Source organism: Vespula vulgaris, chromosome 1 (assembly GCF_905475345.1).
Source record: "Vespula vulgaris chromosome 1, iyVesVulg1.1, whole genome shotgun sequence".
Taxonomy (NCBI): Eukaryota; Metazoa; Arthropoda; class Insecta; order Hymenoptera; family Vespidae; genus Vespula; species Vespula vulgaris.
The window spans coordinates 12,919,598-12,935,899 of NC_066586.1; the positions used below are offsets into that span (position 1 = coordinate 12,919,598).

Here is a 16,302-nt window from a genome sequence, read left to right on the forward strand (position 1 = left end):
GAGAAAGAGAGAGAGAGAGAGAGAGAGAGAGAGAGAGAGAGAGAGAGAGAGAGAGAGAGGCATCGCCTTACCCTTACGTATACGTAATTGGATCAGTTAGGAATATTCTTGCACGGTAATGATGGCGAAACGCTCACACGCTTTACTATATAATGCGAATGTAATGAAATCTTTAAGTCGTTTGTATCTTTTCTTGTGAATATGATTAGATTAATATATGGTATTTTATATTAACCGACTTAAAAAAAACTTGTTGTGTGTGTGTGTATGTACGTATATTTAAGTTTGTGTAAATTAAATCATTAAAAAATAGATTTAACTCTAAATGCTATCATAGAAATTCAGTAAGAAAGACAATTAATTATATAAATTATATTAATTATTTGTCTAACATTATTAACTAATTAATATATTTATATATATATATATATATATATATATATATATATATATATATATATACTTATACTACGATTATTATTGTTGCAAGATTATTTTCAATTTTTGTTATTGTGTTTATTTAATACGTACTATTTTCATTGTACAAACATCGTTTATAAATTATTTGTGTAAATGATTATAAAAGTTGAATTATAATATTTATAAAATCGAAAATACAATTGTAAAATATAAAATGTCATGTAAAATATAAAATATATATTAGAAGTAATATAAAAGTTAATAGTAATATAAAATTTATGGCTCACAGTATGTGATTTTCATATCAGCACATACGATGATGTGAAAATTTCATTATACGTGATAATTATGCCATATTTGATGACAGTACGAAGTATTTCATGATCATGTTTCATTTTACATAAAATAATAACAATGACTTAAATGAAAAGAATGTCGTGGGTCAATCGGTTGGCCCAAGTTTCATTCGAAGTGTTAAAAAAAAAAAAAAAAAGAATTTCAATGATTTATAACATTCGATTGGAAAGAAAAAAAATCAGATGTTCATGTTTAACGTACATCCTTAAATCCTTAGATGACTTTTGTCCTCTTCATCGACATGTTTGTATATTATCTATTAAATATTACATATACATACGCACACGCACACATACATACATATATTAATTTTGTTGAAAAATATCAGTAAACAAATAATGCAATGATCTAACATGTAACAACATCGAATATATTTTAATAAATCGATAGAACAAAATGAAAGGATGCAAAATTTATGAACATAGAATGAATCTTCGAGTTGAAGAGGAACACCATGGAATGTCAGGTTCGTCGGCATTGATGGAATTTCACAAGAGAACGAACGAGAAAGAGACAAGGAGTCTTTCGGTCGCATAGTATTTTCAAAGATTCGCAGGATTTCGAGGACAATCCTTTCGGCAAAGACGCCAAAAGGCTTCCTGGAAAGTCTCGAGGGAGTCCTCGCGTTCCACGTCAGAAGGATCTCGTGACTTCCACGTCGTGAAAAGAATCAGACGTCGATTCTGACTTGTAATTTTTTTCAAATATTTTTCAAAACTCTGTATTAGCTTGACCGATAAGTAACGGATAAATTGTTAATATTTTATTCGGTAATTTTCAATGTAAAATTCGACAGAAAATTCTGACATGTCTTATCGGTCAAACCAATATAATTATACGTAAATATATATACATAATATTTCTAATGAAATCTAATTTTTCGATTCTTTCTCTCTTTCTCTCTCTCTCTCTCTCTCTCTCTCTCTCTCTCTCTCTCTTTCTCCCTCTCTTTTTTTAAATAAACGATATTACGTTTGATATTTTTTAATAAAAATTCAATAAAAAAGACCAATATTTTTTATTGGTCAATATATAATCATAAATAGATATATGTAATCATGTAAATTGACAAAAGTTTCTATCGATTTATAATTCTTCGACTTTTTCTCTCTAAACAAACATTGCATTTTAGTATTTTATGAAATGAAAATTCAATAAAAAATTCCAACATTTTTTATTGATCAATTCGAATTACGTACAATCGTAAGGTAGATACGTATAATATTATAAAACTACAAATACTTCTATCGATTTCAAATTTTTCAACTCTTCCTTTCTAAATAAACATGAACGATGAAAACATCATTATACTTAACATACTTTAATGAAAATTCAATTAAAAAAAATGTTAACATTCCTTATCGATCGATCCTAAATACTTACATACTATCAAACAAAATAATTATTTCTATCAATTCCCAATCTTTCTTCACTCTCGAGAGAATAAAACGAAGATATCAAGAGAAAACAAAAACAAAACAAAAAAATAAACAAAAAAAAAAAGAAAAAGAGAGAAGAAAGAAAAATAGAACAGGCTTACTCGGTTTCGCTTCAAGACGGATTTTCGAATCCGTTACTCGCTGACTTTGTACACGCTCTGAAGCAATTATCAATTGCAGAAAGTTAATGCAATCGGTCAATTGGCACCAATGTCTCGGTCGACTGCTTTCCCACAAAGTTTCGAGCGGAAGATCGGTTCAATTACGCGTTGGAGCGATAATTGCTAAATTTATCGTCGTGCGCTACGTCGTCATCGACGTCATCGTCATCGTCGTCGTCGCCATCGTCGCCGCCGTTGCCACCGTCGTCATCGTCGTCGTCGTCGTCGTCGTAGTCATAGTCGTAATGGTAACGATATTCTTCATTGGCCTGGGACGAGAAATTAATTGTCTAATTATCGTTAATACCAGTCCTGGTATGGTCAGCCCCTTTCTCTTCTCTTCTCTTTTCTCTCACCACCTACGCTGACCCATTCATTCCTCTTTCACTCGATAGGAACCCGTCTCTTGCCGTCTGTCGAACGAATCGTGAACAGGAAGCTTGTCGAGTCTATCCATGAAAGTCACGCTCGAATAGAAATAATTAAACGTTGATTACTACGATCGATCGTTTCTAGTATCCAACAAGACATGGATAAATAATCGATTAGCAGTTTCCAAGACTCATTATCTAGAATTATCTACGATTCTAATAATGAAAATATTATGAGAAATATAATATACGTATACCTGGAAAGAATAAATCTAAAATATATCGTTCTATCTCAATATTACTTATTAAAACCTATCTCGATCTGTTACATTAAATTCGTTACGTCGCATAAACGTATACAAAGAGATATAAATATAAAAGCAAATTTGAAATGATATCTGTGGATTGAAAAAAAGGAGAGAGAACGCGTAACAAAAACAAAACAAAACAAAAATAAAGCGAACGAAAGCAAACAAAAGGAAAAAAAAAAGAAAAGAGAACTGACAAAGTCCCCGAAACGAAAGTAAGAGTTGGCCAATGGGGAGAAGACGAACACGGGAGAAGAACTAACGTATCCCAGATTCGGATGTGCTTTAATTCGAGATAGACGAATTAGAAATGCTAATATCGAATGTGAAAGGGGGTGGATGATTAGTTTTTGCGTTCTACGCCCGCTCGACGAAGGACCGCTCGCACAAGTTTCAAATTAGTTCCTTGTGGAAGGTGAAGTTCCGTTGTTGGAGAGGGAGAGAGAGAGAAAGAGAGAGAGACAGAGAGAGAGAGAGAGAGAGAGAGAGAGAGAGAGAGATAGAGAGAGTAGCCGACGGATAACTAAACCGAAAGAGGGAGGTCCGTTGGAGAGGACGAAAAGAAAGGTGAAGAGAGAGGGAAAGAGAGAGAGAGAGAGAGAGAGAGAGAGAGAGAGAGAGAGAGAGAGAGAGAGATGAAAGTCAAGGCGGCCTCACCAAGAACATCACAAAGGCATCACCGGCTACGACGTCGAACGATTCTTTTGCTTTATTTTACTTCGTTTTTAATTCCTCCCAATTCCACAGTGAAGCCTTCGAGGATGGGAAGCGCGCAGCACGAAAAAGTTGGACGGTACGCGACGCGACTACTTTTCTACCTTTCGATCTCTTTCTCTCTCTCTCTCTTTTTCTATCTCTCTTCAATTCTCTCTTTCTCTTTCTCTTCTTTCGATATCTAATACTTCGATGATTCGAAAGTAGACTAAGGACTTTGAACTTTGAAACTTTGGATTGTTCGATATTTTGGAAATAAGAGATAAATAATCACTTTTTGATTTGGAGATTTTTGGATTTCGAGATCGTTTAGTTCTTGATCGATTATCGATAAATCACTTTGCTCGATCGATCGAACAAAAGTGACGGGAAGAATAGGGGGAAAAAGAAAAAAGAAGAGATGTGAAAAGATTTCTCGCTTCGCGAACGAACACCCCGCTAACCCCGTGGTGCTAATGTCATTATAATGGCCCGTCAAGTCGTCCAGCCATTTGTCTCGAAATTACCGAAAATAAAGGATTCGTCGGAGAACGCGGCCCGGTCGAGCTCTTTCAAGAAGCGCCTCGAGAATTCCACGCTTATTTCCCGCTCTTGGGAACTCTGCGAGAAATTGCGATTTGGGAAAAAACGGAAAAGCGAATCGTAGGGAATCACTAGTGACACGTCCTAATGACTAGTCTTAGATTGGTCTTAGTTCGAATAACGAAATGATATTAAAATAATAACAGTACGAATGTTTGAATATTTTTTTTAGAATATTTATTATAATATATATAATTATATTATATTATAATTTATATAATTTATATATATATATGTATATATATATATAAATTACTAGTACCAAGATGTATATGAATATGAATTCGTACTTAGAATATAGCTAAAGATAAAATCGAAGATCGATTCGGAGTGATCAAATATGCAAAGAATTTTTTAAGATGAACGAAAGAAAATAAAGAAGAAAGAGTAACGTGACGATTCGTTGAATAGATAAATGACGCGACTGATTGAAAATATTTACACTTTTTTACCATAATAATAACTTTTATAAATGAAGTAAAGATGAAGATAGAGAATCAAAGATCGCCGATAAAAATGATTCTTGATTACTTGAAATAATTTTCTAAAAGTAATTATTGAGAGACATTCGTCAAACGATCGAATGATATTATAACTCAAAATAAATGATTTCTGATTACTCCGAAAAGATGTTCTAAATACCAAAAGAATCCAACAAATAACTAAATAACATAATAGTAACTAAAAAGCATTCAAGCTTCGATATACCAATGAAAAATTCAAAAAGATAATTACAATTATGAATGCGATTGAAAATTAATAATAAAATAATTAAAATATCTTTATTTATAAAAATAACAGACACGATAAAGGTGCAATCTAAAGGTAGAACGGAATATCAACATCGAACGATTATTCCAAAAATGTTCTAAGTAAGGTAAGGAAAGGAGTAAAGAAGAAATGAAGGGAAAAAAGAAAGAAAGAAAGAGAAAAAGAAAGGAAATAAAAGAAAGAAAAGAAGCAAGCAAGCAAGCAAGCAAGCAAGCAAGCAAGCAAGCAAGCAAGCGATCGAGCAAGCAAGCAAGCAAGCAAGCAAGCAAGCAAGCAAGCAAGCAAGCAAGCAAGGAAGCAAGGAAGCAAGGAAGGAAGAGAAACGCAAAGGTTTGCGTTCGTTCCACTCTCCTCAATTCTTTCTGTCATCCAAGCTCCTTTTCACGATTCTCTTGGACGTTGATAACCGATCGATTAATTCGAGCCGAGTCTTCGGTACGAAGCGCCTCTCGCTTTAAGCCTCCCTCTCTTTTTTTCGCCTGTCGAGGGCCTCCTTCTTAAGTCAGATCGCAGCAAGATGGCCGCGGGCCCCGGTAAATAAGCGACTGTCATCTGACGCCCGCAAAAAGCAGATACACCGCGGCAGACTGGTCTCCTACTCCTCCTCCCCTCCTCCTCCTCCTCCTCCTCTTTCTCTTGGCCCCTTACCACCCTCCTCTCTCCACCTCCCCCTTTACCCCACTCCTTCCTCTGCCTTTACTCGCTTTTATTCCCTTTCGTTTATCCTCCTCTCTTGCTTCTTTCCCTTCTCTCTCTCTCTCTCTCTCTTTCTCTCTCTTTCTCTCTCTCTCCTTCTTTCTTCCTTCTCCCTACGAGCCTACCTTCCTCCCTTGCGAGAGAGTTCTAAAGATTAATTACAAAAAATCGCTGCGACGCGAATTGGAAACGTCGTTCCACGAACTGTAAGCGGTCGCGAGCGGAATGAGAGAGCAGAGAGTAGAAAGGAAAGAAGAGGAGAAAGAGGAGAAAGAAGGAGAGAAGAGGATGAACATGAGGAGGAAGAAGACGAGGAGAAGGAGGAGGGTGGATGCGTCTACCGATGAACTTTTTCGTTCGTGGTAGATGGTCCCAATAAGCGATCGACTGTTTTAGGAGCTGCTACCTCGCGCGAGTCCCAAACGAGAGCACCGATGACAGCTGTTGTCGAGCCACGACTTCGATTCTGGATGTTCTCCGACGAAGCACATCGATACTGAATTTATTGGTGACTCTCTCTCTTTCTTTCTCTCTCTCTCTCTCTCTCTCTCTCTCTCTCTCTCTCTCTCTCTCTCTCTCTCGAAATCGTATACATCAAGCCTCCTCCGTGTCTTTCACGCTTACATACGTCAAATGTACCAGAGGCATTTACGGAGAGGCTACGTCAAGTGGACGTTTCTGGTTCTTCCTTTTTTGGTTTCGATTATATCTTCGTTTATTTTTATGTATCTTTGTTTTCTCTTTTTTCCTTCTTTTGCTTTTTTATTTTTTTTCTTCGTTTTTTCTTCTTTCTTTTTGTTTTTTCTTTTTTTTTTTTTTGATATCGTAAACAGAGAGTATACAGTTTAAATCAGTGGTATGTAAAATATACATATGTTGATAGATGAAAATTCAATGAATAATTTTCTATGATATTGGATTGATCGAATAGATAATGTCAGAATTTTTACTAAAAATTATTAAAAACTATTGTGCGATTTATTAAGATCGATTATTAATGTTGGACATTTCAATATATTGCCAATGTATTAATCTAATCGATATTTCTGTTAATTTATATAACATCGTGGCTTTCATCGAATGTTAACAATAAAATCCACTTTAATTTTATATAGAATAAAACATGAAGGAAAAAACGAGATTGCAAAGCAATCAAACATTTACGTTGTCTAGCAAAATAAAGATGTTTTTGTAATTAGAATAATAATAATAATAATAATGAAAAATAAAAAAATAATGTTATCACTATTAACATACGGTTGAACGTGTCATTGCTTAAGCCAATCTAATCGATCAAATTAATACCGTATCCTTCATTCCCTCTCTCTCTTTCTCTCTCTCTCTCTGTCGTGACACGAAGATCTATCACTTTGTGCTCCCACAAGACGATGTTAACGCCTGAATATCAAACTAATTAAAGTCACGCAAGGAACGTAATACGTTACTCGTTAACTCGCTCGAAAGTCGATTAACGAGCACCGATGGAAATAAAAATTAATTATGGAGACTCTTCGTGCGATACACCGCGGTTAGATTTGAACGGCCGATGCCAACCAAGGTGGAAACGTAAACATTAAATACGAAGGAAACGAAGGAATTGTTAAAAGGGATTGTACGAAGGTAAGGGAAGGAACTATATACAAACGTACATACATACGTAGATAAATACGTATGTAAATACATATGTACATAAATACGTACATACTTAAGTATTCGTTGAAAAATAATGCAAAAGCAAAGAAGAACGATACGCAAGGAATATCTTCGTGGTCTTTCTATAGAGAAACCCAGGAAGCGAGCAGAATCCAAACATAACCGCGTTTTAATTGCCGTTAATTAACACGTTTCCACTCGTGCTCGAGCGAGTCAACCCCTCCTCGTTCTTCCATAGAAGGACAACATTACTTGCTCTAAGACTTGCGCTGCGTTTGTTACGAAATTTTTTTTTCTTTTCCCTTTTTTTTTCTCTTTACCGCCCGCAACCTCTCCACACCCACCCTACGCTTCCCTCTTTATTATTACTCCCGCCTTTATTTAATTCGGGTTACGCTTTTCCGTCGATCGGATCTCTTCGCTTCGCCGATGTTCTCTTCGTGAAGAAGAGAGAGAAAGAGAGAGAAAGAGAGAGAGAGAGAGAGAGAGAGAGAGAGAGAGAGAGAGAGGGAGGGAAAGAGAAGAAGAAGAGGAAGAGGAAAGTAAGGGAGCTGAAGCAGACAAGTCCGCGATGTATCTAGTCTACTAATGAAACGGTATTTCTCTTTCCCTTCCCTCTTTTCTCTCTCTCTCTCTCTCTCTTTCTCTCTCTCTTTCTCTCCTTCTATCTACCAACGAGAATATCTCCTTTCATTTGTCATCTCAGCTTTGCGTTTGACTAGCCAGTTTTCCCCCATTGTCTGCACCCCCCTGAGATAGTTTTGTCTTCCTTGCGTGGTCCAAAACGAAGAAGAAAACTCAACGATCGACTTGTTCGTTTACATTAAAGAAAAGTAAGACTATTGTATATATATATATATATATATATATATATATATATATACATGTACATATAAAAATATATGTATAAAATAAGAAAAGAAAATATCAGATCGAAGAAAATCTTTAGATGGAATTGATAATTTTTTTGTCGATAATTATACGTAAAAAGAAAAAAGAAAAAAAGGAAGAAATAAACAAAATATATTTTTACATGCGCACGAGCCATGGTCAACACTTCTTTGGCCTTCCCTCTTCTGACGCCTCCTTCCTCGTGTTCCACCCTTTTTTTTTTCACCTACGTCTTTCTCTACCTCTCCTTTTCCCTCCTACTTCTCGTCTTCGTCCTCGGCCTCGTCCTCGTCGAGACAGGACTTTCTGTTTTCTTCGTTACAAACAAAATTCGAGCCGAGAGAGAAAGAGAGAGATAGATAGAGAGAGAAATAGAAAGGGTAAGAAAAAGAAAAGTGAGGAAAGAGACTGCCTGGTGTACGATTGAACAAAAAGCTCTCTCTTTCTCTCTCAATCTCTCTCTCTCTCTCTCTCTCTCTCTCTCTCTTTAAAAAAAATATTTAAATCGAAGTTCAAAGTTGTAAAATCTCGTTGGAAATCCTTTTATTCTATAATATATCGCAAATTTTTGTTGAATTAAATTGAATCTTTATACGTACGACTTTCGTATCTTTCTTTTTTCTTTTTTTTTTCCTCATCTGCTTTACATAAACGAATAAGTGAAAAGAGAGAGAAAGAAAGAGAGCATGACAGAAAGAGGGGGAGACAGAGAGAGAGAGAGAGAGAGAAAGAGACGATTTAACAAGATTAGCCATGGCAAAGGACACCAGAGTATCAAGCTTTGTTAATAATGTGTTCCGTTTAACGAACAAACGTTCCCTTTTCGCGAGGAACGCGGAAAACCGCGTAACGTTCGGTCAAGATTAACGCTCGCATGCGGGCTCGCATTAGGGAAAAAGCTTTGATGAGCGTGGCATTTGTTAGGATTAGCAAGAAAATAAGTAAAAACTTAGCACACAGGGGCGACGACGACTACGACGACGACGACGAGACAACCGTAGATGAGTCGAATCCGACGGTGAAAATCTGCCCTAATAATCCGACGTGATTTTTCTTCACAGATTTTCTCCTTTTCATTACTTTTCTCTACTCTCTCCCTTTGTTTCGACGTTTCTTTTTCTATTTTTTAGTTTTTTTTTTTTTTTTGAATTTTTTAATCTTTTTTGTACTTGTTTTTTTCTTTTTTTTTTTTTTGATTCAACGTACTAATAGTTTTACATAGTTATCTTCATTAGATTACTATGCGTGTCAATATTACGCGAATATGAATTTCTAATAAAATTTCTAACAAAACTGTAGGACGACTAAGCAATTTGCGAAATTTGACTTGATTCATTTTTGCAATTTGATTTGATGAAAAAAAAAACAATCTTTATATTCAAGGATAGAAAATTATCAAAAGAAAATATTGAAAATCTTTAATTAGTCAATTTTCCAATTATACTTCTATGTGATACAGATAGATCTAAACTACGAATAAATAAATATGTATCTTATTAATTCGTTAATACTATCTATATTAATACTGTGAATATAAATTTCTGATAAAATTTCTTAATAAGAAAAGAAGAAGAAAGAAAAAGTAAACGCAATAAAAGACTCTATAAAACTTGCACGATAAAGTAAAATTAAAGAAAAGAAAAGAAAAGAAAAAAAAAAGAAATCTAAATAATTATTTCTACAAAATTATTAAATCATGAAATATCAATGAACCTTTAAAATAAAAATCAATTTTTCACAATATAAATAGATCAATATACAATATGAAAAATAAACAAATAAATATTCCTAATAAAGAGAGACTAACAAAACAACAAAATTAAATGAATATATCCTAGTATATATTAACAATGTAAAAGACGTTCGTATAATTAAAAAAAATTAAACATCCCATAAAAATTAAAATCAATTCTGCCATAATAAAAATAGATCTATATATACATATACGAATACTCCACGAAGCTTGCAACGAGAATCAAACAAAAAGTGTAAAAATATTTCTAACGTTATAATATAAGATAATTAAATTATGAAAAATATCAATGATCCCTCAAAATTAATATTAATTTTTTCATAATGTAAATAAATATATATATATATATACATATACACACATATATATATATATATATAAAATAAATAAATATTATTAAGAAGAAGAGCAAAAACATGAGAAAATTAATGAATCTTCTAGGATCTAGTAACGACTTTCATAGAAAGCGTCCATTTATGTATGTATATATGTGTATATACCCACGGTAATCGGGATCCATCGATTAATTATCGAAGTTTTCGTCCTAAAGCATGCACTGCCTATGTAAACCTCGTCGCCTCTCGTCGTCGATTTACAAGGAAGTTTAATTACGCGGTGCCAAGTTTAATATAGTTAGGCCCATTGAACTGCCGGCTAGATTGTTTTACAAAGTAAATGAGGCAATGATGACTCGAAGCTTCGGGACCACCTAGCAACCTGGTCCTCTCCTCTTTCTGTCTCTCCCTCTCTCCCTCTCTCTCTCTCTCTTTCTCTGATCCTTCGCTACTCCTTCTTCTCTTTCAGACTCGCCATTAAGCTTCAACTAATTAACGTGCGAGTATTTTCCTATTCCGTCGGTATATCGAGCAACCATAAGTCGAGATTTCTGTTGTCGTCATAGTCACGATCGCAGTTAGTCCCTTATATCGAGGAAACTTTTAATAACAAAAGACATGCTTTATTTATTTTTCCTTTTCTTTTCTTTTGTTTTCTTTTCTTTTTGCTTTCCCATCGAAGATCTTCTTTCGATGTAGAATACACGAGGATAGAAGGAATGAACGAACGAGCGAGCGATTTAAAACTGTAGAAGAAAGAAGAAACGGAAACGATAACAACGAGAAAACAAACAGAAAAAAGGTAAAAATTCCAAATCCCTTTTAGAAGTATAGATTTTTTGAAAATTAAAAATCGTCGAGCGAAGAAGGGTGAACGATCTGATGGAAAAGAAAAGAAAAGAAAAGAAACAAGAAAAATGAAAAAAACAAACTCAATTTTTTGTCTCATTATTAATACTACATGGATAAAGTATTTTGTTGACTCATGCCTTTCAAATGGAATCTACAGTGCTTTATTACAAATTTTCACGATAGAGAAATCACAGAGCGCTTAGCTACAAACGGATGCGGTGCGATAGAAATGGGCGCGCATGGGCGTGGTGGAGGGGTGAAAGGGAGGGTTGAGGGTGATTACGGACGAATGTCGACGAAATGATTAAAAAAGTATCATCGTTTTTCTTTTCCTTCTCAATTACGTGTCACGTGTGTAGGAATAGTGTTATTTTTTTTTTCCTTATATAAATCCACCAACACATAATATTCACTATCCATTGATTCGACGTTAGCGTCGAAGAGCGAGCAACGAGAGACAATTAACGTTATTCTAACGCATCATAATCTATGATCTAAAAAGAAGAGAACAAGATGCTAAATTAAACTATATAAATGTCGATGTGAGTATGTATGCGAGTGTGGTGCGAAAGTGTAGAGCGTACGCATGGATATGTGTGTGTGTATATATATATAAATGTGTGTATGTGTGTGTCTGTTGTGTGTATGCATGTGTACGACGATAATCGAAAATTCTTCTTAATGATTAAGATCTTTCAAAACAAACTATTATGATAAGAAGGGAGGGGGATACCATCCTCGGTAATATATATATATATAGCACCGTATGGTCGCACGAGATGAATAAAAATCATTGGACTATATTCGTTATCATTTTTCCTTCCTTTCGTAAGGATATATCTAGATATATGTATATAAGGAATAATATAAGATCACATAGCTTTCGATTTGTGCAATTTTCGTGAATCAATTTGTTATGAAAAATGATTTCGATAAGAAAAAGATGAAAGACGATATTTTTCGGTTCATTCGAATTGTCTCATATTTTTCATTTCTATTTTTCTCTCTCTCTCTCTCTCTCTCTCTCTCTTTCTCTCTCTCTCTATCTCTCTTTCTGTTTCTATCTTTCTTTCTTGAACGCGTACATCTCGTAAAAATCTAAACAAACAAGTGTATCGTGCGGTGAGAAAGAGAAGAATAAATTTAACTATGAAAGACACGTTTCTATCGTTTCAAACGATTTTCGCTACTAAATATATATATATATATATATACACATATGCACACGCGTGTATATATATGTGTGTATATATATGTATATAAATTATCGTCTGAAAACTGATTATTTAAACGCGTCTCTTCTTTTATCCGATCGAATGATGCGATACAGTACGATATAATTATAATATTTCTATATATATTTCTATATATTTATATACATATATATATGTATATAGTTATACATATATACATAAATACATGTACGCGTATATATATATGTATATATATATATATATCTTTTTTTCGCACATACATATATATATGTATATACATAATGTTATGAGCTCGTGTACAAAAATATTTTATGCCGTTATCGGCTATCCGCTTATTACACCATTCGGTCGAACGCATTTGGCTACTACCAAAAATCGGGTCTCGCAGATCAGCTTGGCACCAACTCGGTTCCTGCAATAAAATAAAAGTACATATAAATATATATTATCTCCGTTATATAATATAATAAATATAATAATTACTTATGTTCTTTTTTTCGTAAATAACTGGATCATAAAAAATAAATGATACACATATATAACAAAAAATAAAACAACTAACAAATATTTTTTTAAATCATCTATATATATATATATATTTTTATATCCTTATATATATATAAAGACATATCTATCTGTATGTGTTTGTGTATGTTATGTAGAATAACACACATATGAACATATATAAATGTGTATATTTATATATTTGTATATATGATTCTATATGAATCTATATACAGTTATCTACATACATATATTAGTCTATATACACACACATACACACGCATACATATACACGTACATGTGATAATTTTGTAACATTTCTTATGATTGTTCTATTTTTATTTTTTTTTTTTTAATGTCAAATTTCGTCGAGTTATCTAAAGTTTCTTAGAGTTTTCTTCAGAAGGGAAAGAATCAAGTTCGAGCATTGTTCTTACTATTGTCTTCTAAATGCGTGTATCGTGATTTCCAGAAGACCGAACTCGTCGTCGTCGGTAGGCGAACGAACGTTGTTGTCCGAACGAAAGAGAATCGAACGCGGTGCCGGCTTTCTCGCTCGGCTGACTTTTCCGAAAGGTTTTTCTTAGTCGTATAACACGCCGGAAGTTAGCCGAAGTTGAACCCTTTCCCTTTATACTTTCCACCATTCCACCACGACTTTCTTCCTCGGTTCATAGAATTTCTTTCGGAAAAGCGTTCGAGCGAAAATGACGAGATAAATAACTCAAAGTTATTTAATATATCTACCAGCTTCGTTATAAGACCACGATTACGTTAAATATATCCCTTAAAAACTATATTTTAAAAATTAGAAGAGATAATGTAAACGAGAAACTTACGAGAAAAAAGTGGAAAGAAAGAAAAAACGAAAAGAAGAAGGAACAGGAGAGAAAAAAAAGGTAAAAGAGGGAAGAAAAAAAAGGGACGGAAGGGATAATTTCAAGGTCGATAATGTCGGGCTTCATGGTATTTCTTAAAATCGCATTAAGAGAAGAGATTAGTCGCCAAAACTACGAGCCGATAGAAAGGGATAGAAAACAAAAGGATAACAAGTGGAAAAGAAGGAAACGAAGCTAAGAAAAACAGATAAAAACAAAATATTTCACATCCTCATTGAGTCGTATATAAATTGATAAACAACGAACGTATGATTCGTTCTCATAACTGACCTATTTTTCTAACCGGTTGTCAAGGTCGAACTATATGACGAGTGTTAGAAAGAGAAAGAGAAGGGACGTGGGTCGCGAGGATGATCAGGTTAAAATTGATGGGTAGGTCTTGACGGTACGAACGTATACGAGATAGAATGCGAGAGTTTGTGTGCGTTTATGTGTGTGTATGTGTGTGTGTGCGCGAGAAAGAGAGAGAAAGACAGAGAGACAGAGAGAGAGAGAGAGAGAGAGAGAGAGAGACACGTTCTTTCTCAATCCTCCCTCAGCACCTCGTCTTAGTTGACTATGACAAATAATTGCCGAAGCTTAACATAAGCCAGAGGCGGTATACTTAGCTAATAGCAAAAAAGGAGACGATAGAGCGTTTGTATGTTGGTGTCGCTCTTTCTACTCTACCTTCTCTCTCTCTCTCTCTCTCTCTCTCTTACTCTCTTTCTCTTTCTCTTTCTCTTTCTCTCTCATCGTCACCGTCGGCTCCCTTCGTCATTCTAAAAGAGAAAGAGAGAAAATCGAGTGGCAACTTCTACCGTGAAATTCTCGCGAGAGACGTTCATGATAAAAAACATCCAAGATGCATTTGCATCGCTCGTAGAAGAAGCTTTTATATCTACGTTCGCAAAGCGAAAGGACGACGACGAGCTTTCTCATTCGTTCATATCTTAGAAAAATGGTACAGTTCTTTTTTTTCCTTCTTTTTTTTTTTGCTCCTTTCTTTTTGTTCCTTGTTTTCTTTTTTTTTTTTTTTATTTCTTTTTTACAACCTTTGACGTTAAGAGATGTCAAGATGTCAAGAACGAATTTGAAAATATGTTTTATATATATATATGTATGTATGTATATATTATAGAGGTGGCAGATAAACGTACTTTCGTTTCGATGATCAATCTTAACATCAACGAATAGATACACTCAATTTTGTTTTTACAAGAACTTTTCTTTTCGAAACGATTTTGACTTAATGCGAATCGAAAAGAAAAAAGAAAAAAAGAGAGAAAGAATACATTTCATTCTACTTTTTATATGATTTGCTCTGATTCAATACGATCGACCCAAATTCCAAGTGGAAAAATAAAAAGAAAAATAAAAAAAGAAATAAAAAATATTTCTCGTATTAACGGTGAATGAGGTATTCGGCTGATATTATTTATTTCCCACGTTGTTATTTTTCATTCCAATTAGAATTGGCTTTACGCAAACGTATGCGTTTATCGTCAGTAAGTGAAAACGAATGAAATCGTGAAATACGTATAACTAATATTATTTTGCCTTTAATTTCTGCGTTTATGAACGTAACGCAACGCGACGCAACGCAACGCAATGGGTTATTTTTCTTTTCAAGTAATAATTTACTTTGTATAACATTTTTATGTACGCGTGCAATCTTTATGAAATAAAGTGTACGAAATCGTAAAAAAAAAAAAAAGAAAAAAAATAATAAGACTTTAACACGATTTTTCATATGGATCATTGTACTATTTTTGCTGATTTTTTTTTAGTCTTCTATTTTCCATTGATATAGTATATTTCCTATACAATTTTTTTTTTTTACATTTTTCAACAACTTGTAAAAACAAAATTGGATCTATACAATACTTTTCTAAATCAAGAGATACAATATACATATTTACATACATATATAATATAATAATACATACATACATACATATATATATATATTTTATATATCTATTATAATACATAATATAATATAATTATATATATATTATATATATATTATATATATATTATAATAATATATCCTATCATTTATGTCGAATTTACGATTTGATTGAAGTTCCCTTGAGCAAACTAGAGATACATTTTCTCGAAAGGGCCAAAGTAGCTATCGTTCTTGGGAGTAGTCGATGAAAATGCTTAGGTTCCAAGCGAAACGACATAATGGTTTAGCCAGCGGTGAAGATTGCAAGAGAAGGAAGACAAAGCTGCACTCCACTTTCTATCTCTATTTCTATCTCCTTCTCTCTCTCTCTCTCTCTCTCTCTCTCTCTCCCTCTCTCTCTCTCTCTCTTTCATTCTCCCATCTACACGAAGAGAACGTTCTTCCCTTTTCGAAACTTATACTTATTATTACATTACCTCGTGCTCTAG

The 16,302-nt window shown here is 33.9% G+C and overlaps 1 protein-coding gene across 4 annotated transcripts in view; it reads right to left on the reverse strand.

Moving 5' to 3' along the window:
- Window positions 1-6,492: 6,492 nt before the first annotated feature.
- The window catches only part of LOC127066225 (ubiquitin carboxyl-terminal hydrolase 48-like), a 64,901-nt gene continuing 55,091 nt past the window's right edge, over window positions 6,493-16,302 (reverse strand). For all 4 annotated transcript variants that reach the window (XM_050999719.1, XM_050999711.1, XM_050999702.1 and 1 more), the window contains exon 18: window positions 6,493-12,929. In XM_050999719.1, the coding sequence (XP_050855676.1) occupies window positions 12,907-12,929 (23 nt within the window). In that variant the 3' untranslated portion in view covers window positions 6,493-12,906. The remainder of the gene's footprint in view (window positions 12,930-16,302) is intronic.